General features: G+C 33.2%; 1 protein-coding gene across 1 annotated transcript in view; it reads right to left on the bottom strand.

Moving 5' to 3' along the window:
* Nucleotides 1-27,525, bottom strand: part of LOC145291917 (syntaxin-8-like) — a 190,834-nt gene that overhangs the window by 119,435 nt on the left and 43,874 nt on the right. The window contains exons 5-6 of the mRNA XM_080137763.1: nt 10,477-10,601; nt 5,374-5,466 (exon numbers count right to left, since the gene is read on the bottom strand). Coding sequence (XP_079993889.1) covers nt 5,374-5,466; nt 10,477-10,601 — 218 coding nt within the window. The remainder of the gene's footprint in view (nt 1-5,373; nt 5,467-10,476; nt 10,602-27,525) is intronic.

Raw genomic sequence — 27,525 nt, 5'->3', positions numbered from 1 at the left:
ATATAATCATAAAGTCTTTTTAAGAAAAGAAAATTGAGCCCTCTTTAGGGAATTTAAAAAAAAGTAGTCAACCTTAATGTAAAATGCAATATTCTGACTTTTTTTTCATTGAATACTCTCTGGCTGTTTACTGTATATGTTCGCTTATTTCGCATTTAATTTTCGCTTAATTTCCGGTGGCCTTGAGGTGTAGTCACGAAGTCACGGGTGACTTTGTGACTGGGTTTGAATCTCTCGACTGAAAGTAATTATCACTTCCTACACTGATGATTGTGTAAGTATGAAACACTCATGTATGCAGACATAAAAATAATTGTTAACATTTATTTTTGAACTATTATCACTAACTGCAAGCAAAAAAGGGAATTTTTTTATTTGTTTTTAACAACAGAGACAAATGACTTGTTGTAATTTCTTGAAAGTGAATGATATACCATCGTCAACTATAAATATGCATATATATATATATATATATATATATATATTTCACAATATTTATGGAGACATTAAATTCAAGTAAGGAATTATGATAAAAAATCCTTAATCCATGAATTTTCAAAGAAATGTTCTGTTCATCAGAGAAATAAACATTAAAAAAAAAAAAATGCATCACTCGTTAGCAGAAATTCAAAAAAAAATTTTTTTTTTAATTTTAGCAACTTTTTTTACAAAAATTAAAAAGAGATTTTCACAGAATAACAATTTAAAATCAATCGACCAATTAGACAGTCAATTAATTCTTGAAACAATAATCCATTAAGAAGAATCTGGAATCCAAGCGTGAACAATCTAAATGTGAACTGCAGTGTATAAAAACTTTGTTAAAATTTGAAAAATCAATTAATGAAACTGTATTCAATAATATTTACAATGAAGAACAAATCGTCCCAGGTGTGAAGGGATTATCGTAAAATCCAATAAGTCAATAAGTCCAATGAAATTGTCCTCCACAAGGTCCAAAAATGTAATCTAATGAGCGATTGCAGAATAATGAAATTTATTTTTAACTAGTTTTCCTATTTCTTTAATCAGTCTAATATATTGAGCTTTTGATTATCTTGATAGGTTCCAACTTTTTTATATTTATCTTTCTAATTCTATTTATATATTTATATATATATGAATTTCTTTTCTCTTTTCTCTTTTCTTTTTTTGACATTCTAAAATGCTACAGTATCGCACTGATCAGATATCTGGAAGGACTTCAGCATCACATAAATTGTGGTTAAGATGAAGCAATGGCAGCTTAGATGGTTTGGACATGTGTTGAGGGCAGACAACAATATTGTTGTGAAGCTTTTATATCACAAGTCACAATATTAAATATTGACTGAAAGGGAGGTTGATGATGGGCTGGCAAATGTCCTGCACAATAACTTTTATAAAAACGGCCTTCACCCAGATCAAGATTGTAATAATGCCAAGTGGAGACTAAAATCAATTATTGTGGAACCGATTGTAGCAAGGGATTAACTGATAAGAAAAAGATGAACTGCGATCAAAAAGAAAAAATTATAAGCTCAAAAAATTGAATTTTTGATGATCTTATTATAGCATGTTTTTCATTTGTTGCAGAAAAGATAAAAGTTTCCAATTAGAAAAGGTAAAAGTTTCCAATTAGAAAAGGTAAAAGTTTCCAATTAGAAAAGGTAAAAGTTTCCAATTAGAAAAGGTAAAAGTTTCCAATTAGAAAAGGAAACCAAAACGAGTTTGTATAGAGACTATCCTTCTGAATTGCTCGGAATCGGTGAAACTAAATATGGCACATAGAAGGCGACTGGATGGTATGTCTACGAGAATGTTACAAGCAGTTTATAACATATCCTGGAGAAGGAAGACATCCCATAAACAAGTCACTGTAGAGATTCTTGCCTCATGAGTCAGCGGTTGTAGGATGGGGGGGGGGTTAGCACTTGCAATATCTGATAAGTGTCATGATGAATCTGCAGGAAGACAACTACTCTGGTCTCCAAATGCAAAAAGAAGAGTTGATCATCCGAATATAACACTGAAGACAATCATCAAGAGTGAAACTGGTCAGCAATGGCCGATCGAGCGTTCGAATTTGTCTGGGCTTCACCTACATTAACTGGCATTGAATGTTTCAACAAAAATAGAAAATTATAAATAAAAAACAACTGATTTTTGATGACCTGCTTCGACTTATTTGGAATGCACCGAAACCAAAAAGATATGCACCTTAATCTACGGACATGACAAATAACTCCCGACCTGAGAATTCTTTCTTTAAATGTCTCAGCTTAACATTCACATGAAATATCGTTTGGAGATACGTTCATTTGTCATGATACCATCATCCCAGGTGTTGCATCCTCCTTTGTTTTTACTGTAGTATCTGTTTTGTGGTCATAATAATATCATCCCAGGCATTATTTCCATCTTTCTTCTTTTTTTTTTTTTTAGTATTTGTTCAGTCATCATGAGGCCATCCTCTTAGGATTCAACATTTTTTTTTTGGGGGGGGGGGAGACAGTGTAATATATATGTTCATTTGTCATAATACCATCCTTCCAGGAATTATCATCTCCTTTTAGGAGACAGTGTATTATATATGCTGATTCGTCATAAGACCATCCTCCCAAGTGTTATCATCTCCTTTTGGAAGACAGTGTAATATATATGTTCGTTTGTCATAATACCATCCTCCCAGGTGTTATCATCTCCTTTTGGAAGATAGTGTAATATATATGTTCATTCCAAATAATATCATCTCCTCAAGCATCATCATTTCCTTTTGGACGACAATGTAGTATATGTTTGTTCCTCATAATACACTCCTCCCAGACATTATCTTTTCCTTTCAGAGAGGAGGGTACTATATGTTTATTTTTCATGATACCATCTTTTCAGGCTAGCACTCATTTGGGACCAGAGGGCGTTGTTGATAATTGCATTACCATTTTTAGAGCTTTTTTTTTTTTTTTCTGTTTCCGAAAGTCAATCCAACTTTTGACAAGTTTATCTTAAAATTTTAGTTTTAATCATTCTCACGTACAATCCGTTACTCATTGCATTTTATGTTTCCTTCCTTGGCAGGAAAAACCTTTCAGAGTTTAATGACTCTGCAAACAGATTTACAATCCAAAATTTTATCTGGAGATGGAAAGTCTATACTAATATGACACGATCAAGTATTGTTGCCGCATCTGGGCAGGAACTGCTAGAAGTCACTTATCCTGCCCTGACAGAGTTCAAAATAGACTTCATAGCCTAGTAGGGGATGCCGGCAACCTCTTTTCCACAGAAGAGACATCGTGCGCCTGTCTCTACTCTATCATTATTTTCATGGCAAGTGCTTGTCTGAGCTCCAATCTATGGTCCCGCCTTACCAAACTTTCACGAAAAACACTTGTTGAGTTAAAACCACTATCAATAATTTCCCCCACTCTTTATCTGTGCCTAAACCTAAATGTACATTCCATGAACAAAGCTTCTTTCTTAGAACTGCCCACTTGTGGAACTCTGGTTCGTTTGGCTACTTTCCAACTGACTACAATATGATCGTCTTCAAGTCCAACATAAACAAATTCTTGATGAGCCGTCACACCTTAAGTAATCCGATTTACCATATTTCCACTGATAATGATTGCTACGATATTGTCCTAGTGACTAGCGTACACTCATTAAACCTTAACCTTGAGTGGCCTCCAGGCCTTAATAAGAGGTGACTTTCTTGTAAAAAAAAAAAATAAATAAAAAATAAGACATCTACTCTTTTTTTTTTTAAACTCTGGTTCACCTCAAACATGTTTACACGGGATTATGTAATATGAGTAAGATGTTGGTTCACATTACATTTAAATGTAAGTACAGTCAAGGAAGCAGGAAACAGAAGGAATTCTTAAGTCCAAGAGAAAGGGGTTATTAGAGTAAAGGATTTCTAGCATTCAAGGACCTCAACAGTGAAAGTGTACGATTTTGTTATCAAACAGGTTTGTCAGGGATATATACGTCAAGGGTGGGTACAAGTGTGATGAGTTAATCAGGCCACATTCAGTTAAAATACTTGTAAAATCGGAACAGGGATACAACACTGCAGTGATGGAACAGGGTTTGGAGCTTAGTAGATAGTGTGGGATCGATGAGATTGGAGACTCTTTTTTTTGGACCCTGTCCAAAAAAGAGGGAAAAACTATTGGTGGATGCAATAGCCTAGACGTGACAACCATACTGCATGCATGAGCAAATGGTCGCTTTGTGGAGGTACAGGATACTGTTTGTTTGTTATATTTTGGAGTTTTGGAGATGAGGATTGATAAGAATGAAAGATTCCAGAGTTCAACAAGGTACATCTGCGGAAGTCAAAGGTTACATTGGTTGAAATGCGTTTTATTCTCTCGATAATGAATTATGAGTCTCAGTTTTCTGTGTATTAGTGTGTGTGTGTGTGTGCGTTTATATGTCTACTAAAAACTTTTGTCATCCACATCGAACTGGCATGAATCAGGTACCGTTAGAAAGAGCGATCTCTCAAACACATAATATTGAAAAATTTAGAAAAAAAATCGATAATTTAAGACTGTAAATTATATCTTACATGAATTTACTGTTTGACAGGATACTACAATAAGGAAGCTTGGCCTTCTGGCCAAGATCAAAATGTAGTATCTGTTCTTCAGATGCGGCACTTCCATTTCTCGTTCTCTTTCAGTGGAGGAGAAATCCTTCACGACTGAGACAATTTTTATTTTTGTACCTTTTCTCCACGTTAAAAAACGACCCTGGTGTCTAACTCTGTCCCTGTGGGGAGGCATTGTAAATAGGTACAATAAGGAAGATTAAAATTAATTTGGATCTATTTGTCAACATTATAAATCTGACTTTTTCGTATGGGACTCTTATGATCATTTCATATTGAAAATACTAAACCACTCCATATCCTTTAATCTGGATTTTTCATCTTTAATTTTCTTTTTTCGTTTTTCACTTCTTTTCTCCATTTCATGAATTCTTTGCACTAAAACTTTTTTTTCATTTATGACTAGTTTCCATATAATACGGTTTCAATTTATGCAAGTACCGCAAATTCTTAGCTTCACTATAATATTCATTTGCTAAAATCTTTTCTCTGATGAGAAAAACGCACATCTTTGAAACTCCACGGATTAAGGAAATTTTAATATTTTTTTAATATTTCTTATTTGAGTATCCTGTCAAACATTAAATTCATGTAAAGTATATTTACAGGCTTAAATTTGTATTCTTTCATTATATATATATATATATATATATATATATATATGCACACTATTTGAGAGGAAAGTCAAGTTTAACCAAAAATAAGTTCAAAAATATTTTATATTATTTCAATTATGCAAAAAAAAAAAAAAAAAAAAAAAAAAAATCGCTTACCATTTTGGGCTTCCACTTCCTGGCCAATATCAACAGCCATCTGCTTCTGATGAGAGATTACTTTTGATAAAGCATCTAAACCTTCATCTTGTTCTGATAAAAGAAAAGGGGGATAAAACTTAATTTAACGCATCAACATTGAAAACTAAAGCAACACTCAGCAGAGTACATCCTTCCACCATGGCTTTATTGAATCAGAATATTAGATATTTTATTTCACCAAAATTAGCAACGCATGAGCAGACAATTTTTAATGTTGCTATACTTACACCATGTATTGAACTGAATTGAACATTTTATGATATTTTTTAATTGAATTACTTTAATTGAAAGTACGAAATTGCTTTTTTTTTTCTAATTGAGTAAAAATCATATGACATCAAATAAACTTTAATTCAAATTAGATATAATAATTTACAATTAACGTATAAATAATTCAAGTCATTCAAAAAGTATTGTAAAGAAAATGAACAAATAAACAAAATGTACATGAAGCATTATATAATCTTTAAATATTTGTGTGAGAGAGAGAGAGAAAATATATAATATACTAGCAGGCCATCCAGCATTGCCCGGTCATAAAATACTCATAAATATTATGTTTCAATTAATGTAGATTTCTTATTTATTATAAACAAAAGTACCATAAGTATTAAACATAATGTTAAATTCCATGAAAAATAAGTGAAGTAAAAAAAAAAACAGAAAGAAACTGAGATATGTGCATACTATTATTGTTTTTTCTAAACAGTTCATTTCTTGTGAATTAAAAAAAAATACTCAAGCTCATATTGAAACAAAAACCTAAAGACAATACAATAACCATTAAACCAGTTTGACATGATTTTTAAAAAGTGTTTTCAAACCTACTTATTCTTAACATAAGTCATCTGTCATGTGAACGATTCACGCATGCACAGTCATGAAACAATTGATAAACTGATAAAAATCTGATGACCCATAAGTAACAATTTTTCAATTTTTACCCATTAGCAACCCTTTTTTTTTTTGTTTTCCAGAAAAAAAAAAAAAAACAGATTAAAATGTTTTCCACATTTCTGCATATCCTATGTACCAAATTTCAAGTCTGTAGATAAAAAATTGTTGAGTATATAGGTTGAGAAGTGTCCTCACACACACATTCTCACTTTTATATATATACAGTGATGATCATATTTATTGGCACGGTAAAATAAAAGTTAAATTTTGTCTAATAAATTCTAAAAAAGGGATTAAATTAAAGAAAATAACAAAGTATATTATGTATTTTTAACTGGCCTTTCCGATGCAGCAATCGGATTTTAGAAAAAATAAATAACAAAGGAACAACAAACATAATTGCAAAAAACCCTTGTTCAAAATTATTGGCACGGCTTTGTTTTTCTTTTAGTATCAGTATAATATCAATCAATTTCCGGTTTACGTGCTTTCTGAACTTTTTTATAGCCATATTATGCTTGTTTAACGCTAATTCAGTGAATAATTTTTTTCAGATAATTTTTAGATAGCGATTTATTTAAACTATTATAAGTGACTAAATTATAATTTTCAATCGCCATGGTTAAAACTAAGGAACACAGCGAAGACGTCAGAAAGCTTGTTGTAGCATGCCATACCAATGGGGAGGGCTTATGATAAGATTTCAAAGAAGCTAAACCTTCCCAAATCCACTGTTAGAGCCATAATAAACAAGTTCAAATCGCAAGGCCACGTTATGAGGGTAGAGGGAGAAAAAGGATTCTTTCCCCAAGAGATGAACGGAAAATTGTTCGACAAGTAAAACAAAACCCAAGGATCTCTGTTGGGGAGATTGTTGATGAACAGAGCACCTCTGGAGTGAATGTATCTCGACATACAGTTGGTAGAGTTTTGAAGAGAGCTGGTTTAAAAGCATGTCGTCCGAGAAAGACTCCCTTATTGAAGCCTATGCACCTGAAAGCAAGGCTAGCCTTTGCAAAACGTCATATTGATAAAGATGTTGCATTCTGGAAACGTGTTCTATGGACTGACGAAACGAAAATAGAGTTATTTGGCCATAATAAAGTGTCTTATATTTACAGAAAATCTGGCGAAGCTTTCCTGCCTAAGAACACCATACCCACAGTGAAGCACGGTGGAGGCAGTTTGATGTTTTGGGGATCCTTTGCTGCCTCTGGACCAGGGCGACTTGTTAAGGTCACAGGTAGCATAAAAAAGGAAGATTATGTTAAAATATTGGATGAAAACCTGAAAGACTCTGCTAAAGAGCTCTCACTTGGTCGTCGTTGGTGGTTCATGCAAGATAATGACCCAAAGCATTCGGCTAAACTGACTAAGAAATGGCTTGAGGACAATCATATTAATGTTTTGGAGTGGCCATCACAAAGCCCAGACCTTAATCCAATTGAAAATTTATGGAGAACATTAAAATTGAGGGTAATGCAAAGGAAGCCTAAGAATCTTATTCAATTGGAGGATTATTGTCAGGAAGAGTGGGCTAAAATTACTACTGAAGAGTGCAACAACTTGGTTGTAAACTATGAAAAGCGACTGAGGAAGGTAATCAAGGCCAAAGGCTATACAATTGATTATTAAATAAATCGTGCCAATAATTTTGAACAAGGGTTTTTTGCAATTATGTTTGTTGTTCCTTTGTTATTTATTTTTTCTAAAATCCGATTGCTGCATCAGAAAGGCCAGTTAAAAATACATAATATACTTTGTTATTTTTTTTAATTTAATCCCTTTTTTAGAATTTATTAGACAAAATTTAACTTTTATTTTACCGTGCCAATAAATATGATCATCACTGTATATATATATATATATATATATATATATATATATATATATATATATATATACTAGACTACCCGTGACCCGTTGAGTCAGTATGTTATATTAGCTATGGAATTCATGTATGAGCGTGACACTTATGACGTAAAGAAAATAGTTTTTTTTTGACATAACAGAAACATTTCTATGAAAGTATATTAAAATGAAAAAAGAATATAGATTTCTATGAGTCGTTATGTTTATAATTGTTTATTTTTGAAAAAAAAATGTACAGTTACTGAATTATAAGTGGTTGGCCATACTTATAGGTAAATGTGCACTGAACAGATACCTAATACTTATTATAGTTAAATTCAAATTTTGATGTACCTGCTTTTTTTTTTTTTTTTTTTTTTACCTCGTTCATTTCTGTATTACGTTTAAGTTATTTTAAACCCCACTCTTCCCATGTTAAATAATAATTTTGAAATAATAACGTTAATATTTCAGTGCGCAGGTCATGCGCAACCAGATATCGTAAACTGGAAAGTGGGTTACATACATCGTTACAAGGTCATTTGAGTTTTATAATTATATATATATATATATATATATATATAATTATTACATAAAAGAAACTTTGCATGTGTGTAGAATTCATTCCCTATGGACTCAGAAAAAGCTGGACCGATATTTTTTTACATTTCACACAAAACTAGTTGTGGTGTCTACAAGTATTCTTACGTAAATTTTGTATCGGAATGCATCTGATAATTATCAAAAATCGATAATCAAGAAAATTCAATTAAAGAAAAAAGTCTGATTTGGCCCAAAGTTAACACTTTTATACAACCTAACATCACAAGTGTATTTGTGAAGTTTTATCACCACACAAGCAGATAGGCTGAGCCTACAAAATAAACTGTAGAATCTTTTATAAGATAGGGGCGAGTTAGAAATAATTTTATAAGATGAATTGTTGGTTCTTTGATATGACAGGGGCGAGTTAGAAATGAATGTCTCTGTTTAAAGCACAATTGAACCATGATATTTTACTTTTGCATATAAAACTAAGTGAATCCATTATTTACAGATAATTTTATAAATTCAACAGTAGATTCTCTACAGTGCAATATTGACTACAGGTATTGTGGATTAAGTCACTGTGGGGAGGCATGCGAAATTTCCTCACATTACACTGTGGAGAAGTGACAATCGATTTGATTAAAAAAATGGTCGATTTCACAAAATTTAGATAAGTATGAGAGGGTGGAACATTTGTTGATCCTCATTTGATTCCAGACAACGTCGAGCCTTCCTGCTAGTTTTTTTTTTTTTTTTTTTTTACAAAGAAGTCACCACTTATCAAGGCCTGAAGGCCACTCGAGGATAAGGGTTAATAGGCGTACAGTGGTCAGTGGGACAATGTCGTAATAATCGTTAGTAGTGGAAATTTGGTAAAAATTTACTTAAGGGGAACGGCTCATCAGGAACTTGTTTACGTTGGATTCGATTTAATTTTTTTTATTACCAAATTTTTTTTACAATTCAAGGCGTGGTTATTGAGAAAAATGTGAACAAACGAACGGGAGTGAATTACTAGGTCCAATCACTCCTTTGTTGGGGGACCAAAAATTTATATATGTTCATCAACGTTTTATCTTCATTGTAAAGCTGGATGAATGAATTTTAAAAAATTCATCCAGAAGAAGTCTTACAATAAAGACGAAACATTGATGAACACATAACTTGGTTTATTCCTTTTTTTATCTCTTTATCTCATCTGAATACTATTTCCATTATTCTCATCATATATATCTTATAAATACAAGACTGGTAAATTAAAAAATATATTCATTTTGAATTTGGAAACAAATGAATCTCACAGGTAAGAAATTCATTTTTATAACATGAATAGGTAAGATAAATTAAGAATAGGAAACTAGATCTAATATTTGTAACATGTTTTTTTCCCCTAGGATTAAGGGAGGTGGTGTTTGATCAACACTGCTGGGGAGCCATGATGTAATATACTGTTTTGTTTTTAAATCCCTGAAACAGTGTTTCATGGGAAACAACTGATGATCCCTTAAAAAATAAATTATTACTGGTACTATAGTGAATTCGAGAAAGCAAGTTGATGCAGTGATTGCAGGTGATTGAATGACAAAAAATAGTTTGTTTTTTTTTGTGTATAGTTTTAAAGGTTAAAAACTTCCAAGACTATATATATATATATATATATATATATATATATATGCGCATGCATGTGCTATTCAAACTACCAATCTCATGTTTGTTGTTATACATTATTATACAGATTAAAATGAAAAGAAAAAAAAAACTTACGTTGAATCACACTTTGTTGTTGGGAGCGAATGTCTTGGTTGGCAAGTCCATGGTATTCTTCTGGTTCATCAAGCCAGGGATTTGAAGACGGACGGCTGGATGACGTGTGGCCGATCAAATTTTGTCTGAAATCCACACAAAAATTGGAAAAATTACAATTAACTACAGAAACCAATGAGGTGATTTAATTAAAAATTTTCCTGATTTTCCAGAATTCCCATTTATATTTAGAAAAAAAAATACAGAAAAATCTTTGTGGTGTACGTACCATAACAGAACGAAAAGATCATATTCCAAAAATCATATGAATTGATCAAGTAGTTTTATTTTAATAAATAAAATCGTTTAAAAACGATTTTAAGCGATTAAGAAGAAACTGTAGTAATTACAAGGCTGATTCCGCAAGTTGAAATTATTGTGGAGTTATCTGCTTTTGTTTCTTCGAGATGGCGCCGTAATTTGATAGTATTTATTTGTTATATTCTTTGATTTTTTTACCACTTTTTTGTACCTCTGTGAATTGTAATACAAACCTTAAAGAAAAATATAGATAACAAAAATATTAGTTTTATGAACAAAAAACTTGGAGTTATCGCCCTTTGAAATTATTTTAAAAGTATTTCTTAAACTCACAATAAATTTTAAATGTTGTCAATAATGATTTATCTAATTTAGAAGCCCTCTACTCCAAACTCGTAGCTGTAGGCTGCCACCAGTGAATAATTTCCCTTGTACCAAACGGTTATAAACAATGTTTTAAGTAGAATTTAAATGTTTCAAAACTGATATAAATAATTGGATACTAAAAATCTCTATCTCTCTATCTGTACTCTTATATAAACGTCACTTTATGTGTGTGTGTGTGTCTGTGAGTTCCTTCCTCATAAGTTCCGAAACGGTTGAGCCTATCTTTCCCAAACTTCACACAAAGATAATTCATATGTCTGGCAGTGTTCTTACATATGCTTTGTACAGAAATTCATCCGATAAGTATCGAAAATCGAAAAGATCCAATCTTAAAAATAGCTTTTCTCTCTTATAGATAAAAAAGAATAATGCTTACAGGGGAATATTTTATGTTACACCGAAAAAGGGAGATAATAAAATTTCAGCGAATCATTTTTTCTTAAAAAAAAAAAAAAAAAGACATTAATATAATCTAGAGATATACCTTAGTGGTAGAGCATTTGACTACAGATTGAATGATCGCCTGTTCAAGCCTGGATGTACCTCACCAGTTTATTTTAATTCTTTCTTATTAATGAATTCAATTTACGACAAAAAAAAAAAGAGGTACTGTTTAAAATCGCTGCAAATCATTTCTTTCTTTGTATTTTTAAAACTAAACGTTAATCAGAAGTGACCTTTCCAGAGCATTCATCATCAAGCCCAAATATCAGCTGAAGTGATATTGTAAACAAACACAGACGGAATTTGATGAACAACATTATCATTATTACGTTTTTTTTTTTGCGAATTAGTCGATGTTTAAGCGTATTGTATGATCGAGCAACGCCGGGCTACCAGCTATATATATATATATATATATATATATATATATATAGTAATTTATAAAATATATATGGCGATTAAGCTACACTGAATATTCTGCGTTTCATCCACTATAGGATTCGTCAGGCTTATGCGCTATAAATTACTAACTAGCTCTACCTACGTATTGAGCACTTCTGAAGTAAATACGTAAATGAAGTAGTTATATATATATATATATATATATATATATATATGGATTGGACATCTGATATGTATCCATGTAGCATTGTAATTTTTCAGTTATTTTTTTATTAAAAAATAAAATCAGAAGAAAAAACGTTTATCAGTTACAATTTTTGCAAGTTGAAAAATGAGATCATATGATTTCAACAGTTGCAAAGACACTCACAAAATGAGAGCACCCACCGTATCCACCCGCCCTAAAACAGAATGGTACAAGCTAACATTCAGAGTGCAAACTCCTCAAAAAAAGAAATTTCCGAAAAAAGAATCTGGTGAAGTAAGATTTATTGCCCCTTATGAAGAGTACGTCAATAGCATCAGCGGACCTAATTTTAACTCTAATTTCTTTCTTTCTTTGCCTATCCCCTTCCCTTATTGCTCGGAACTGTATCCCTCCTTGAACAAGGACACAACAACGATTTATACTTGAATAAGATCTCCAGTGTGGGTGTATGAGCGCTCTCTTCTTCCGAACCATCAATATCCCATCAGTCATTTTTTCCTTCAGCTCAGTATTATATCACTAACCCACATCTCCCTCCTTTCCTTACATCAAGAAGCACCTGTTAAAAAAAAAAAAAAAAAAAAAAAAAAAGCGGGTGCTTCTCATACACCACCATGGTTTTGGAACTGACAGCTATCGGAATATCAATTTCCAGTGCATCATAAGCATATTGCTATAAAAGTATATGCTATAAAAAAAAAAAAAAAAAAAAACATCTGCAGGACGGATATCTATTTTTTTTTTTTTTTCAATTTTCTTATAACTGAGGATAGGGCATCCCACCAGATGGCAGACACTAAAGAGGCACCCAGTAGAGTACATACTTCCACCATAGCTGTATATTTTATTTTAACAATATTAATATGCAGGTAGAGAATTTAAAATGTAGCTAAAAAAAAAAAAATTTTTTTTTTTTTTTTTTACAGAGGAATCACCACTTATCAAGACCCAAAGGCCACTCGAGGATAAGGGTTAAAGAGTGTACAGTGGTCAAAAGGATAATATCATAGTAATCATTAGAAGTGTAAATTTGGTAAATTGGATTATTTAAGGGGAGGCCACATCAAGAACTTGTTTACATTGGACTTGAAGACGACCATATTGTAGTCAGCTGGAAAGCAGGCCAACAGAAGAGAGTTCCACAGGTGTGCAGTTCTCAAGTGTGAGAAAGAACGTCGTGTGTGTGTGTGTGTATAATATATTATATATATATATATATATATATATATATAACAATCAAGTAATTAATAGAAGCTTACTAGACAAATGTAAACTTCAGTTTAATGTAAGTATTAACGGTTATATTTATCCCAACCAAATAAAAAAGTTCGATATAACAGTAGGAAATAGCGCTTAACATCATATGCTTCAGATTTTCACCATCATCGTTGGTAATTTTTTTAAAACTCTGTAAGCAGTTCTACACTTCCTTCGCTCCATGGTATTTACGAAGACTACTTCATTTTGGATTACCCAATCCGGTTTGATTTTTATTTTTATCATTCCCCCTCCCTTTCTCTATTCCCCTGGACAAACCCTATACAAACATTATCTTTTACATTCTATAACCACCATCATAAAACGTTAGTTTCAGAAAATACTAAAACCAGCAAATCTTTTAGCTCCGCTATTTGCATGGTTTCTTTCAGCTGAAGAAAAAGAACTTATATTCTTTGAAACTCTGCCTTTCTCTATTGGAAGTATGCTATCAAAAAATAAAGTTTTATAAATAAATTTCCGGTTTGCAGTTTTTTTATTTATGCTTATATATATATATATATATATTATATATATATATATATATATATATATATATATATATATATATATATATATATATAAGGAGTCTTTGATATGTTTGCAGACTTTTTTTGTACATGCATTTAAAATTGTTGTAGAAATTTTTTTTCTTATTCAATTTTCACCCCAATCAAGGCACAGTGCCACTTTGATGTAGGGGGCTACTATCGGGGACATAAGTTGCAGGGATACTATGAAAGGAGATGAGCAGCAAGATGTCTGTTCACATTACACTTGAACTTCTGCATGTCAGTACAGTTGGGAAAGCAGAATCCTAGAAGGGAGTTCCAAAGTCTTGCAGTTCTGGGGAAGAAATCATTGGAGTAGAAGGCTTTCTTACACCTAGGGATCTCAACTGTGAAGGGGTGGGATTTAGCTGCTTGTCAGGTTTTTCAGGGGTATTCACGTCGGGGGGGTACAAGTGCTTGTAGTTCGTTAGAGCATTCACCATTAAAGTACTCGTAGAACAGGCAGAGGGATGCAACGTTTCAGCGATCGGATAGAGGCTGAAGCTTAGTTCAGGGACCAATTTTTATGATTTCATGTTCAAATGAACAGCTACAGCAGGAATTGGAATATGTAACATAGTGTATATGAGCGTGTAGGAAAATAGCAGCAGCAGTGAAGGATGGCTGGCTTGCGAAGTAATAAGCAGCAGCAGTAGCCGAAAAACGCACATATGCAAATCAGGAAGTGTGCACGAGAAGAAAAACGGAATAAAAGGAGAAAAATGAATCATGTAGAGGAGAGAAAATCCACATCAAAGAAAATGGATGAGTAAAGTCTAGGACGAGAATGGGACAGCTGTGGCCAGCGTGCAGTTGGAGGAAAGAGAAATGGAGCCAGGCTAGATGGACATGTGGCGGCAAAAAACTGTTTAAGTGTTTTCGAGATGGGAAAGTAACACTAATAAAAACTTTTGTTAAAAAAGAAAAAATTTATTTGTTTCTTTCCAGTTTTATTTTTATGAGTGACTAAAGTAAAGTTTAATGCCACGTCACATATGTATCTAATTTGGTAGCCATGATTAGGCATTTTATCATAAAAGGGTGAAGATGAAAAAAAAAAAAACAAATGAAAATAAGTTATCACAGAAAAATGCAGTTGCAAAAGAGAGGGGCGAAAAGAAACGCAGTCACAAATGAGAACATAAGAACATGACCAGCTGAGAGTGGAGAACTTGAAATACAAATGATATTACAACAGTCGGTGAGTATGTTTGTTCGTTTGTTTTTTTTTTCTTGTCTGCTCACTTTCGAATTTTTGGACGATGTAAATGGCAATAAATGTTTTTTTTGTTTTTTTTCTGTAGACAGTCCGACAGTTGTTGACAGAATTTGGATAACATCAAATTTCCAAGGTATGCACGTAACCTAGCCATTAGAAGTTAGTGGGTCGGTTTACAAACAAAGAAGCTTAGAGGATAACGGAAATTAGTAGTAAGTGAATAAACAGTACTCGCATTAGATAGCAGATCTTATTGTGACACGAAAAGAGGAAAATATAAATAATTGTTGTATAATATTGATACCCAATTAAGTTGGGAGCAGGGATAACGTCTACTGGCCTGTTGGGTCAGGTGTCAACCATAATTGTCAAAAGCGACTGAGCACTTAAGAGACAAAAAATAGGCCGAAATTGTCTTGAATAATCTCGCCAAATCTGTTAAAAGACAAAACCAGGGGCCGTGGACTAAATAAAGGGTTAATAAACTCTTAACTTAAAAGTAACTGAGCAATAAAGAGATAAACGAATCATAACGAACAAAGTTATGATAACTAGTTAAGTGAAAGAAGAAATTTTAACCAAAAGAAAACTATTTGGGCAGTTGGCGTGAAAATCTATCAATGAGCAAGGAGAGATATAAATGTTATGACTGATAGAATCACATTCTAAAAATCATGTACATTGTCGTACAATACCTGTTGAGAGTACATAAATTGTTTCATATATGTATTCACATTTCCCATTCGAGGGTAGGTGAAATTATTTGAAATATGTGTTGTGCGTTACCCGTCTTAGGGAAGGTAAAATGATTTCATTAACTTGCTGTAAATTACCTTTCCTAGGGAAGGTACGATTATCTCATACATGTTTTGTGTAATACCCGTGCTAGGGTAGGTAAAATAATCTTTTTAATCTATAAGAGAGAATCAAGAGTAGATGTAAAAGAATAAGAAACAAAGTTGCGTGAAAAAAAAAAAATCACTCACACAAAAAAATATGTATAAATGTATCCTGAAACACAATTAACATTATAATATGTGTTATGAAATAAAAAATATCTTGTTTCGGTTTAGTGAATTTTTAGACTCAGGACCAACAAACATCAAAAATTATGGAAACTCTGATTTGGTCTCGCAATGATTTGACTGGATTTGTAAAATATTTTTAACATTTAAAAATGTATTCTTGCACAACCAAGCTAAAACACTTCAACACTGCTTCAGTGAAATTTCTGAAAATCAAAACAAAAATCCTCATTATTTAAACAGTTCACTGAATTTTTCCCTTTCAACATATTAAAATGTTACCCTTATATATTTGAAAGAACAAGGAAAAGAATTTCTGACGAAAAAACTAATAAAACGGAAATATCGAACAGACATTTTATTTGAATTTAATTATTCATGTATTGTGTGAAATTTTGAGTTTTCTTTTATCATTTTCTTTTATTATCTCAGGTAGGTTTAATTAAATTAAGAATCTTGTTTTAGAGGATAAGGTATGGAACACAGTGCATATGAGCATGTGGAAAAATAGCAGCAGCAGAAAAGGATAGCTGGCTTGCAAAGAGAGCAACAGCAGCAGCCAAAAAACACACATATGCAAATTAGGAAGTGTGAGCAAGAAAGAAAAGGAAAAAAGGAGAAAACACGGTGGAGAAGAAGAAAATGGGCATGTAAAGTCGAGGACGAGAATGGGCCAGCTGGAGCCGGCATGTGGTCGGGGGAAGAAGAGAGAATTTTAAGTTGAAACCAGAAAGTAATGGCAATAAAACTTTTGTTAAAAAAAGAAAAAAAATGCCGACCCAGATTTTTATTTATTTTGTTTGTAATGTCAACGTTACATGTACACCCTACTTAAACAGCTACAACAGGAATTGGAATACACCCTACTAAAGCGTGATTGTCACAGTTGATGAATTTCAAAAATGCAATCTGGACATGAAGACATTTTAGAAGAACGATATGCAATAAAATTCTGTTTTAAACTCAAAAAAAAAAATGCCACCAAAACGTATAGAATGCTTCAGACTGCTTTTGGACCATCTTGCATGAATCGAGCATCAGTTTTTGAGTGGCAGAAGAGATTCAAGGAAGGCAGGGAGTCTAAGGAAGTCAGAACATCAGAGTTGATTGGCCAAATAAAGAATTTCATGTATAAGGATCATCATGTGTCTATAGATACAATAACTGCACAGTTTGATGTCAGTGTGGGAACTGTACACACAATTATTTGAAAGAAACTCAAGATGAGGAAAAGTTGCACAAAGTTTGTCCCAAGAGTGCTCAGAGAAGATCACAGCCTATTTGTCCAAGATGTGCATCAAGACAGTTCCTCACCCTCCCTATAGTCCAGACCTTGCTCCCTGTGACTTTTGATTATTTGCTAAGCTCAAGGAAAACCTTAGCGGTGTCGTTATGAGATAATTAGAGATGAAAGAGGCTGTGACAAGGGTCAGTGACACGCTGACACAAGAGGACTTTCATGGGGTCTTCCAGTAGTTGTTGCAATGGTACAAGTGCAATGTAACTGGAGAAGATTACTTTGAAGAGGACTAGAATTTCACGTACGTATTATCAATAAAAGTGGCCATACGAAAAAAAGTCCGAAAACTTGTTGAAGGAAAAACAACTCACTCCTACAGTTTCGTTCAGAAACACTATCAACATTTTCCCACACTCTGTGCCTACACCTAAACGTAGATTCCATGAACAGGGCTTCTTTCTTAGAACTGCTCGCCTGTGGAAATTTATTCCATTTGCCTGCTTTCCAGCTGGCTACAACCTGATTGTGAACAAGTTCTTATTGAACCGTCCTCCTAAGTAATCCAAGTCACAAAATTCCCACTAATGTCTACTATGCTAAAACCACAATGACTAATGTATACCCATTAACCTTTATCCTCGAGTGGCCTCTGGGCCTTGATAAGTGATGACCTCCATGTAAAAAAAAAAAAAAAAATATGCACACAAAAATACGTTCTCACACACAAAGAAGTTGAATGGCCACTCATCTCGAGTGTCTAAGGTTTCTCTGCACAGGGATTTGCCAAGACAACCTTTCATGAGAATATTTCACTTGAAATACTCCTGAGAGTATCCTGTACCTTTACAAGGCCATGGTTCGCCCATGTATGAAGTATTCTCGACACATCTAGGCTGGTGCATTTGCCACACGTCTTTCGCTTCTACACAGAGTTCAAAAAAAGAGTCGCCAGCCTAATAGGTCCCGAACTATCAACTAAACTTCAACCTCTGTCTCATCACCAAAATGTCGCATCCTTGTGCCTATTTTACAAATATTTCAATAGCAAGCGTTAGTACCTCCCTCGACGACAACACCTGAACAAGCCCAACAAGCAGCAAAATCCCACCCCTACATTGTAGAAATCCCTAGATGCGATAAAGCCTTCCACTCAAATAGCTTTTTCACTCGGACTGCTGAACTTTGGAATTTCTTCCCAGGTTCCTGCTTCCCTGACTGTACTGACCTGCAGAAATTCAAATGTAATGTGAACAAACATCTTGCTGCCCAACTTCATTTTTTTTTTATTTTTTTTTACATAGGCATGACCACATTATCAAGGCCCAGAGGCCACCCAAGGATAAGGGTTAAAGAGTGTACAGTAGAAATTGGACAATATAGTAATCATTAGTAATGAAAATTTGGTAAATTTGATAACTTATATGGAATGGCTCATCAAGAACTTATTTACTTTAGACTTGAACACAACCATATTGTAGTCAGCCGGAAAGCAGGAAAACGGAAGTCAATTCCACAGGCGTGCAGTTCTAAGAAAGAAGCTTTGTTCATGGAATCTACGTTTAGGTTTAGGCACAGATAAAGAGTGGGGGAAATTATTGATAGTGTTTACAGCTAGACGAGTGTTTCTTGTGAAAGTTTGGCGAGGGGGGACCATAGATTGAAGCTCAGTTGAACACTTTCCATGAAAATAACGATACATCAGAGACAAACTCGCAACATCTCTTCTGTGAGATAGAGGTTGCAAGGAGGAGAAAAGAAATAAATAGTATCCCTTCAAATCTGGTCCCAAATAGTAGCCCCCTCATGACAAAGTGGCCCTGTACCTTGTCTGGCACAGGGCCATGATAATAATAAAAATAAAATTTTAAAAAAGTAAACACTGACAAAAATAAAATAAGACATTGAATTTATACATGGCATCTGTGTTTGTATTGCTATAAGGTATTTTTTCTTTTTTATAAATTCTAGAGATAAGATAGTAGTTACAGCTCAAATAAGAACCCCTCGCTTTGGCTACCCGATACTGACGCTTATGAAGACTGCACTTTTACTTAAGGTGAACTGATCAACTGGGGACAGGAAAATTAATATTCTTCACTTTAGAAAGAGAATTTAATGAAACACTTGAATATCTATAAAAGGAAAATGTCAATTTAATTAGAAACTAGAGAAGCACTCAGTAGAGTACATACTTCCACCATGGCTATATAGAATTAAATATTTTCTCAATATTAGCAACACGTGGGCAGAGAATTTAAAATGTTGCTGAAATTTACTGAATATTATATTGACAATAACACAAATGTGAGAAAGTACAAGTCAAAAAGTTGTGAGGGACAAAAACATTTCATTTATTAAAAACATGTCTACATTAAAAATATAAGAAAAAAATTATGCTTCGCTAATATTTATACAAATCTATTATATAAAAGGAACTTTATGTGTGTGCGAGTGTTCCTTATGGTATCCTAAACGGCTATGCCGATTTTTTTTTAGAAATTTCACAAAAATGTACTTTACATGCATGGCAGTGTTCGTAGATAGGTTTTGTATCGATAATCGAAAAAAAGAGAAAGACAGGTGATTTTGACCAAAGTTATACAGCCTAATATCACAACATAATACAGGGGGGGGGGTGCAAAAGTAGGTATACAGTATTGAAATTATTGACATTTTATTGAACTGAAAGCTACATACCTTAAAGTAAAACTGCATATACTTTTAGTCTTTTGTTTTTATTAATTAAATTTCCTTTCGATTAAAGTGCAATCATTTATTTTTATTTTTTCAGTTAAATTGACAATTTAACCATGGCCGGTAATTTGACTGACGAACAGCGAAAATGGATATTAAAACAATACTGGAAGACAGAAAATAGTGAACGCGTAAGAGAACAGTGGGTCAAAACCTTTGCAACACCTCCCCCAACAAGGCTCACGGTTTATCGACTGCGTGACAAATTTGAACAGACAGGGAGTATCCACAATGCACCGAGAAGTGGTCGACCAATTACTGTGACCACACAAGAAAATGAATTCAAAGTTGCTCAGGCATTCACTCAGAGCCCACAGAAATCAAAATACAGAGCCTCATTTGAACTTGGTATTGAGCGTAGATCATTGGGGCGCCTGATGAATCGTGCCGGTCTAAAGATGTACACGCCTCGATTGATACATGGTTTATTGGAAGATGACTCGGATCGTCGTTTACAATTTTCTGAAAACATCCTGAGCGAGGAACTTGAAGGTAACGGTATTCTAAATAAAATTGTATGGTCTGACGAAGCAAACTTTAAATTATCAGGTGCCGTTAATCGACACAATTGCATTTATTATGCAACCGAAAACCCTCGCATCACTATTGAAAAACAACTCAATCAACCCGGGGTAACAGTATGGGCCAGGCTTTCTTGCAAAGGTGTTGTTGGCCCCATTATTCTTCACACAAGCATTGATCAAACTGTGTACTTAAACATGTTGCAGGATACAATAATACCCCAAGTACGTGAACAATACCAAAATGATGACTTATTTTCAACAAGACGGGGCCCCACCTCATTTTGCACTCACTGTGCGAGCACTACTTGACTTAAAATTTCCCAACAGATGGATTGGACGCCGTGGCGCCATCGAATGGCCACCACGCTCGCCAGATTTAACTCCTATGGATTTCTTTTTTTGGGGCACAGTAAAAGATAAGGTTTTTGCACGCAAGCCTCGCACTGTCGAAAACATGATTCAGTTCATTTTGGAAGCTTATCAGGAAATTGATGCTGATAAAGATCTTTGTTCTAGAGTGTGCATGAGTGTTCGTTCTCGATTAGAGGAATGTGTTAACGCTGACGGCAAGCAATTTGAATACCTGCAGAAATAGAGGTTCCTATTACATGTGTTTCTTATTATACGTGCTAATTATTACTTATGCAACATTTGTCTGTATAATAAATACCTTAAACTTTATGCGTTTTTTCTTTTTTTGACCACTGTATACCTACTTTGGCATCCCCCTGTATATGCCACAATCATGTTGACACACTGGTTCTCACTAGATCACCGAAGTTAAGCAACGGTGAGCCTAACCAGTATCAGATGGGTGATGATGTGGGAAGGCTAGGTGCTGTATGTACTGTGCAGTCATAGAAATTTCCGGATTGGTATTTGGGGGCGCGTTTAACTCATGCAGGTAAGACAAACCTCCAAATCAAGATGGAAAGCAACAGGAAACTACCGTCTTTACTTGTCTTCCCGAGATTACCATGGCTCTACAATTTGGAGAGCCAAGGTCGCCAACGCTGTTAAAACAGCGGGGCCACTGCATGCATGCAATATCACAAATGCCTTTGAGAAGTTTTATTACTACAAGTTGAGAGGCCCAGCATATAAAATCAACAGTAGGCTCCCCCTGTTAGTATTCATATAAAATAACATCAAGATGTCTGTTCACATTACATTTAAACTTTTGCATGTTAATTCAGTCAGAGAAGTAGAGGACTACAAGGGAATTCCAAAGTTTAGTAGTTTGAGAGAAGAAAATCTTAGAGTAGAAGACTTTCTATCATCTAAGGATTTCTACAGTGAAATGCTGAGATCTTCTTGCTTGTCAGGTTAGTTGCAGGTATTTACATTGCAGGGACACAAGTGCTATGAATTCATCAGAGCACGTTTCAGTAAAGTACTTGTAAAATAGGCATAGAAATAAAACATTGCAGTGATGGGATGGGGGTTGGAGCTTGGGTGATTGTGTGAAGCCTATTAGGTTGGAGACTTTTTTTTGGATCCTGTCTAAGAGAAAGAGATTAGTGGTTGAGGAGTTTGTCAAAGCACGTTCTATTAAAGTACCTGTAAACAGGCACAGGGATGCAACATTGGCAACTAGAGAGGCACTCAGCAGAGTACATACTTCCAACATGGCTGCATAAAATTAGAATATTAGATTTTTTTTTTTTCAAGATTAGCAACAGGTGGTAGAGAATTGAAATGTTGCTAAAACTTACTGCATATTCAATATCAATAACTCAAGTGTGAGAAAGTACAAGTTAAAAAGTTGTGGGGAAGACAAAGATTTCATTTATTAATAGCAGGTCTACATTAAAAATGACAGAAAAAATTATACTTTGCTAGAGTTCGCAATAATAGTCATATAAAATAACATCTGACCCTGTGTCCAACCTTATCAGGAGATAAATAAAAGTTTGGCATTTTTCCAGCTTAAAAGAGCGCCAATATATACAGTGTGTTTAAAACAATACTGACTCTTGGGGGGGAGGGGTGGGACAAGAGAAAAAAAGTGTCATATCCTGGCCAATAATTAATATATTTTCAAAATTCAAAATGTATCTCTTACAGAATTTGGTTCTTCTTCATTAAAATAGTGAAATCCTACAGTTGAAAAATTAAGTTTTCATTTAAAAAAAAAAAAAACTACATTTAATGTCAATTTCTACTAAAATCAATGTTATCTACCTAATTATCAATTTCTACTAAAATCAATGTTATCTACCTAATTATCAATTTCTACTAAAATCAATGTTATCTACCTAATTATCAATTTCTACTAAAATCAATGTTATCTACCTAATTATCAATTTCTACTAAAATCAATGTTATCTACCTAATTATCAATTTCTACTAAAATCAATGTTATCTACCTAATTATCAATTTCTACTAAAATCAATGTTATCTACCTAATTATCAATTTCTACTAAAATCAATGTTATCTACCTAATTATCAATTTCTACTAAAATCAATGTTATCTACCTAATTATCAATTTCTACTAAAATCAATGTTATCTACCTAATTATCAATTTCTACTAAAATCAATGTTATCTACCTAATTATCAATTTCTACTAAAATCAATGTTATCTACCTAATTATCAATTTCTACTAAAATCAATGTTATCTACCTAATTATCAATTTCTACTAAAATCAATGTTATCTACCTAATTATCAATTTCTACTAAAATCAATGTTATCTACCTAATTATCAATTTCTACTAAAATCAATGTTATCTACCTAATTATCAATTTCTACTAAAATCAATGTTATCTACCTAATTATCAATTTCTACTAAAATCAATGTTATCTACCTAATTATAAATTTCTACTAAAATCAATGTTATCTACCTTATTATCAATTTCTACTAAAATCAATGTTATCTACCTAATTATCAATTTCTACTAAAATCAATGTTATCTACCTAATTATCAATTTCTACTAAAATCAATGTTATCTACCTAATTATCAATTTCTACTAAAATCAATGTTATCTACCTAATTATCAATTTCTACTAAAATCAATGTTATCTACCTAATTATCAATTTCTACTAAAATCAATGTTATCTACCTAATTATCAATTTCTACTAAAATCAATGTTATCTACCTAATTATCAATTTCTACTAAAATCAATGTTATCTACCTAATTATCAATTTCTACTAAAATCAATGTTATCTACCTAATTATCAATTTCTACTAAAATCAATGTTATCTACCTAATTATCAATTTCTACTAAAATCAATGTTATCTACCTAATTATCAATTTCTACTAAAATCAATGTTATCTACCTAATTATCAATTTCTACTAAAATCAATGTTATCTACCTTATTATCAATTTCTACTAAAATCAATGTTATCTACCTAATTATCAATTTCTACTAAAATCAATGTTATCTACCTAATTATCAATTTCTACTAAAATCAATGTTATCTACCTAATTATCAATTTCTACTAAAATCAATGTTATCTACCTAATTATCAATTTCTACTAAAATCAATGTTATCTACCTAATTATCAATTTCTACTAAAATCAATGTTATCTACCTAATTATCATGTCGGCATAATCAGGTTTGACACACCGGTTCCCGTCAGATCACTGAAGTTAAGCATCGATGAGCTTGGCGAGTACTAAATGGGTGACCATTTGGGACTTTCAGGTGCTGTATGTGCTCTCTGCTTATCTTGGCATTGTTTCCAGTTGTCCTGGACTTCTCCTTACCACTGGACTCAAACAGTGCCGATTCAAGAAAGGTGTGGTTAGGAATTGTGCAACCTTTGTCACACAATTACATGCACAGCTGTTCCTACAGGGGGTATCCTTTGTTTTTTGAGACTGAACAGAGGCATCGAATTAGTTAAATATTATTGAAATATTACATAAAACAAGCATTTTCATGATTCAATGGAAAAACAATTTCGCCATGTTTGTTTGTAACATGTAACGTACGTGACGTAAACACAAAGGAAAAAACTCATTTCTCCGAATTAGCCTATATTCAGTTTATTATGTAAGCAAAACTTTTGGAGGTAACCCCATAAATGGAAGTCGACAAAATCATACAACTTCCAATTGGATAGTTTTTCTACCCTTTGCATCTTGCTGACCACATTTCAAGCAGAAAAGATATGTTTAACATGCTATCCATAATGGTTGGTTGGTTGTTTTTGTTTTACGGCATATCAACCCTTTTCAGGTTATTTAAGGCCGAATCCAGTGATCTTGAAGAACAATTTTTTAATAGAGTATATTTGTTTTTTTTTAAGTTGGTTTCTATTTAATCCATAGTTGAGACCCTAACAGGTACTACCACTCCGGGTCAGAGTGAACCTGGGAGCAATGGAAATTAAAAGGTGGCTCCACACACCCCAAAGCCTGCAAACTGGGGCCTCACCATTGGATATAGTTTAAGGTCATATCCACGACCTATCCATAATGGGAGGAGGAGTGCACAATGTAGCTACGTAATGAGACAAGCTATCTATCAACTATCTTTCTCTCACAAACAAATAACACGTCTTTTTTATCTGTGACTGAACTGTCACAGATAAAAGAGATGGGTTATTCTCTCAAAGTGTTAGGTACAATCTATTTCCCTTGGACGAAAGAAGCAAGAGTTATCACCCTTGGGAAAAAGTAGATCTGCCATGACAGTCTTGTGAGGTAAGCAAAAATGTGTCTTGCATCACAGACTTTAATCATCATGCATCTAACAGCTTCTATCTTACCATTTAATCTGTAAGTTGTTAAATAAATCTGTTAAAGATTTCACTTTGAACCAATAACATGTAGCATCAGATGTTATAAAATGGCAGTTGTCTATTTGTGTGTCCACCGAAAAGTCAGGAACTACACAAGACACACCTATAAAGTTGATATATTTCTTTTTTTTTTTTTTCAGCATTGCTTCGGACAGAATATTGACAAATTTATTTTTCATAATATTCATTACTTTAGTAGATCAGTAGAAACAAAATTAGTCATTAGGTATTGAGTGCAACCTAAAAAATAATTGACTTATTTCACTTGGATCAAAGAAGGGAGAGTTATCATCTTTGGGAAAAAAAACAGATCTGCCATGACAGTTTTGGGAGGAAAACCGAATGCGCTTCATCACAAATGCAGCAGCTTCAACTTGCCATTTAATCTGTAAGTTGTTCAATAAATTGGTTAAAAGTTACGCTTCATCCTTTTCCCATTTTTGGAGTTGGTATCAAACAGTATGTAACAGTTTACTAATTGTGAGATTTATTATCTATGCATTTGTTATTGTCATTTTTACTTAGCCAAGAAAGCGTAGTTTTCAAAATAGACAACTTTTTTACGACTTGTTAAAGAATTTCAAGCTTTAAAGATAATAAAAACAAGCAAAGTATAGACAAACAAAATCATATACAAATCAGTTAGTTACAACTTTTCAGAAAGTTTTATAAAAAATCCAAGGCATCAATTTTTTTTTAATAAGCATAAAAGTGTCAATTTTAGCCATTTTAACCCGAAAGGCACCCCTAGGGGAGCAATTGGAGTTTTCCTGGAAAATCTGTTCTGTTAATTTTTTACTCATATCATGTTTAATGTTTGTGAAAAATTTCAAAAAATTCCAGGGCGTAGTTATTGAGAAAAGTGCAAACGGACGAACAGAGGAACAAAAAATTATTTTAAAGCATTTAGTCTAAGGGTGATTGCCAATTCGATTTAAGTAAGACAAGAGTCACATCAAAATGTCCTAGAAATGGCGAAGGTACTTGATGTGAGTATTTCAATGAAAGACTGAAGAATGAGGAGTGACGACAAAATGTGTTGGTATTAAACTAATAACATGTAACATCATACATAACAAAAGGGCAGTTGTCTATTTGTGCGTCCACCTAAAAGTCAGCAACCACACAAGACACACCTATAAAGCTAATATATTCTTTTTTTCAGCATTGCTTCAGACAGAATATGGACACATTTATTTTTCATAATATTCATTATTTTAGCAGATCATCAGAAACAAAATTAGTCATGTTATAATACCAGACATCATAACGTTCAGCGCTGGACAAGGCACACACTGCTACTTAATTTGACACTCATAGTCTTTAAATCAGTAATAAGTACATTTCTCCTATGTGCATCAAAATAAAACTTATATAAATGGATTCACAATTAAATTTACTTTAAAATGGTATTTTAATATTTTTGTTGTGATTTGTGTATTCGAAGAAATCGCTATTTAAATCCGACTATTAATAACGAAACATGCCAGCATAGCATGTCAGCATGGTGGTAGATCACTTTTTGCAAATAAGCAGTCGGGGTGTGTTCACATAAATACTCGAAGCAGAAATTGTACTCCTCCACGACGTTTCTAGTTGTTTTAGCTAATTAGGGGAAAAAATTGTCTTTGCTACGGAATTTGAACACAACACGTACGTCTTTCCAGTCAAAAGTTAGAATATCTTAAATTTGGCGCTTTGTAGTACAAAGATAATTAAAGATAGAAACTGTGTTCAAACGCTAATATATTAATTTCTTTTGTCCTAAAATTTAACAAGAATTGAATAAAAACTTTTTATGCACGAATCAATAAAAGTAGTGAGAACTGCATATAAACATGAGAACTTTTGTGTGCCGAGTCGCACACAAAAAAAAAAACTATAAACAAACGTTCGTCAACTTACGAACATAAAGTATTTATTTTATTTTTGTCATTATTTAGAAAACATAAGTTTTAATTATGGAAAG

This window comes from Euprymna scolopes, chromosome 13 (genome assembly GCF_053919585.1).
Source record: "Euprymna scolopes isolate OS-2025 chromosome 13, ASM5391958v1, whole genome shotgun sequence".
Taxonomy (NCBI): domain Eukaryota; kingdom Metazoa; phylum Mollusca; class Cephalopoda; order Sepiida; family Sepiolidae; genus Euprymna; species Euprymna scolopes.
Note: the sequence above shows the minus strand (reverse complement) of the source record. Positions and strands in the feature narration are given on the sequence as shown.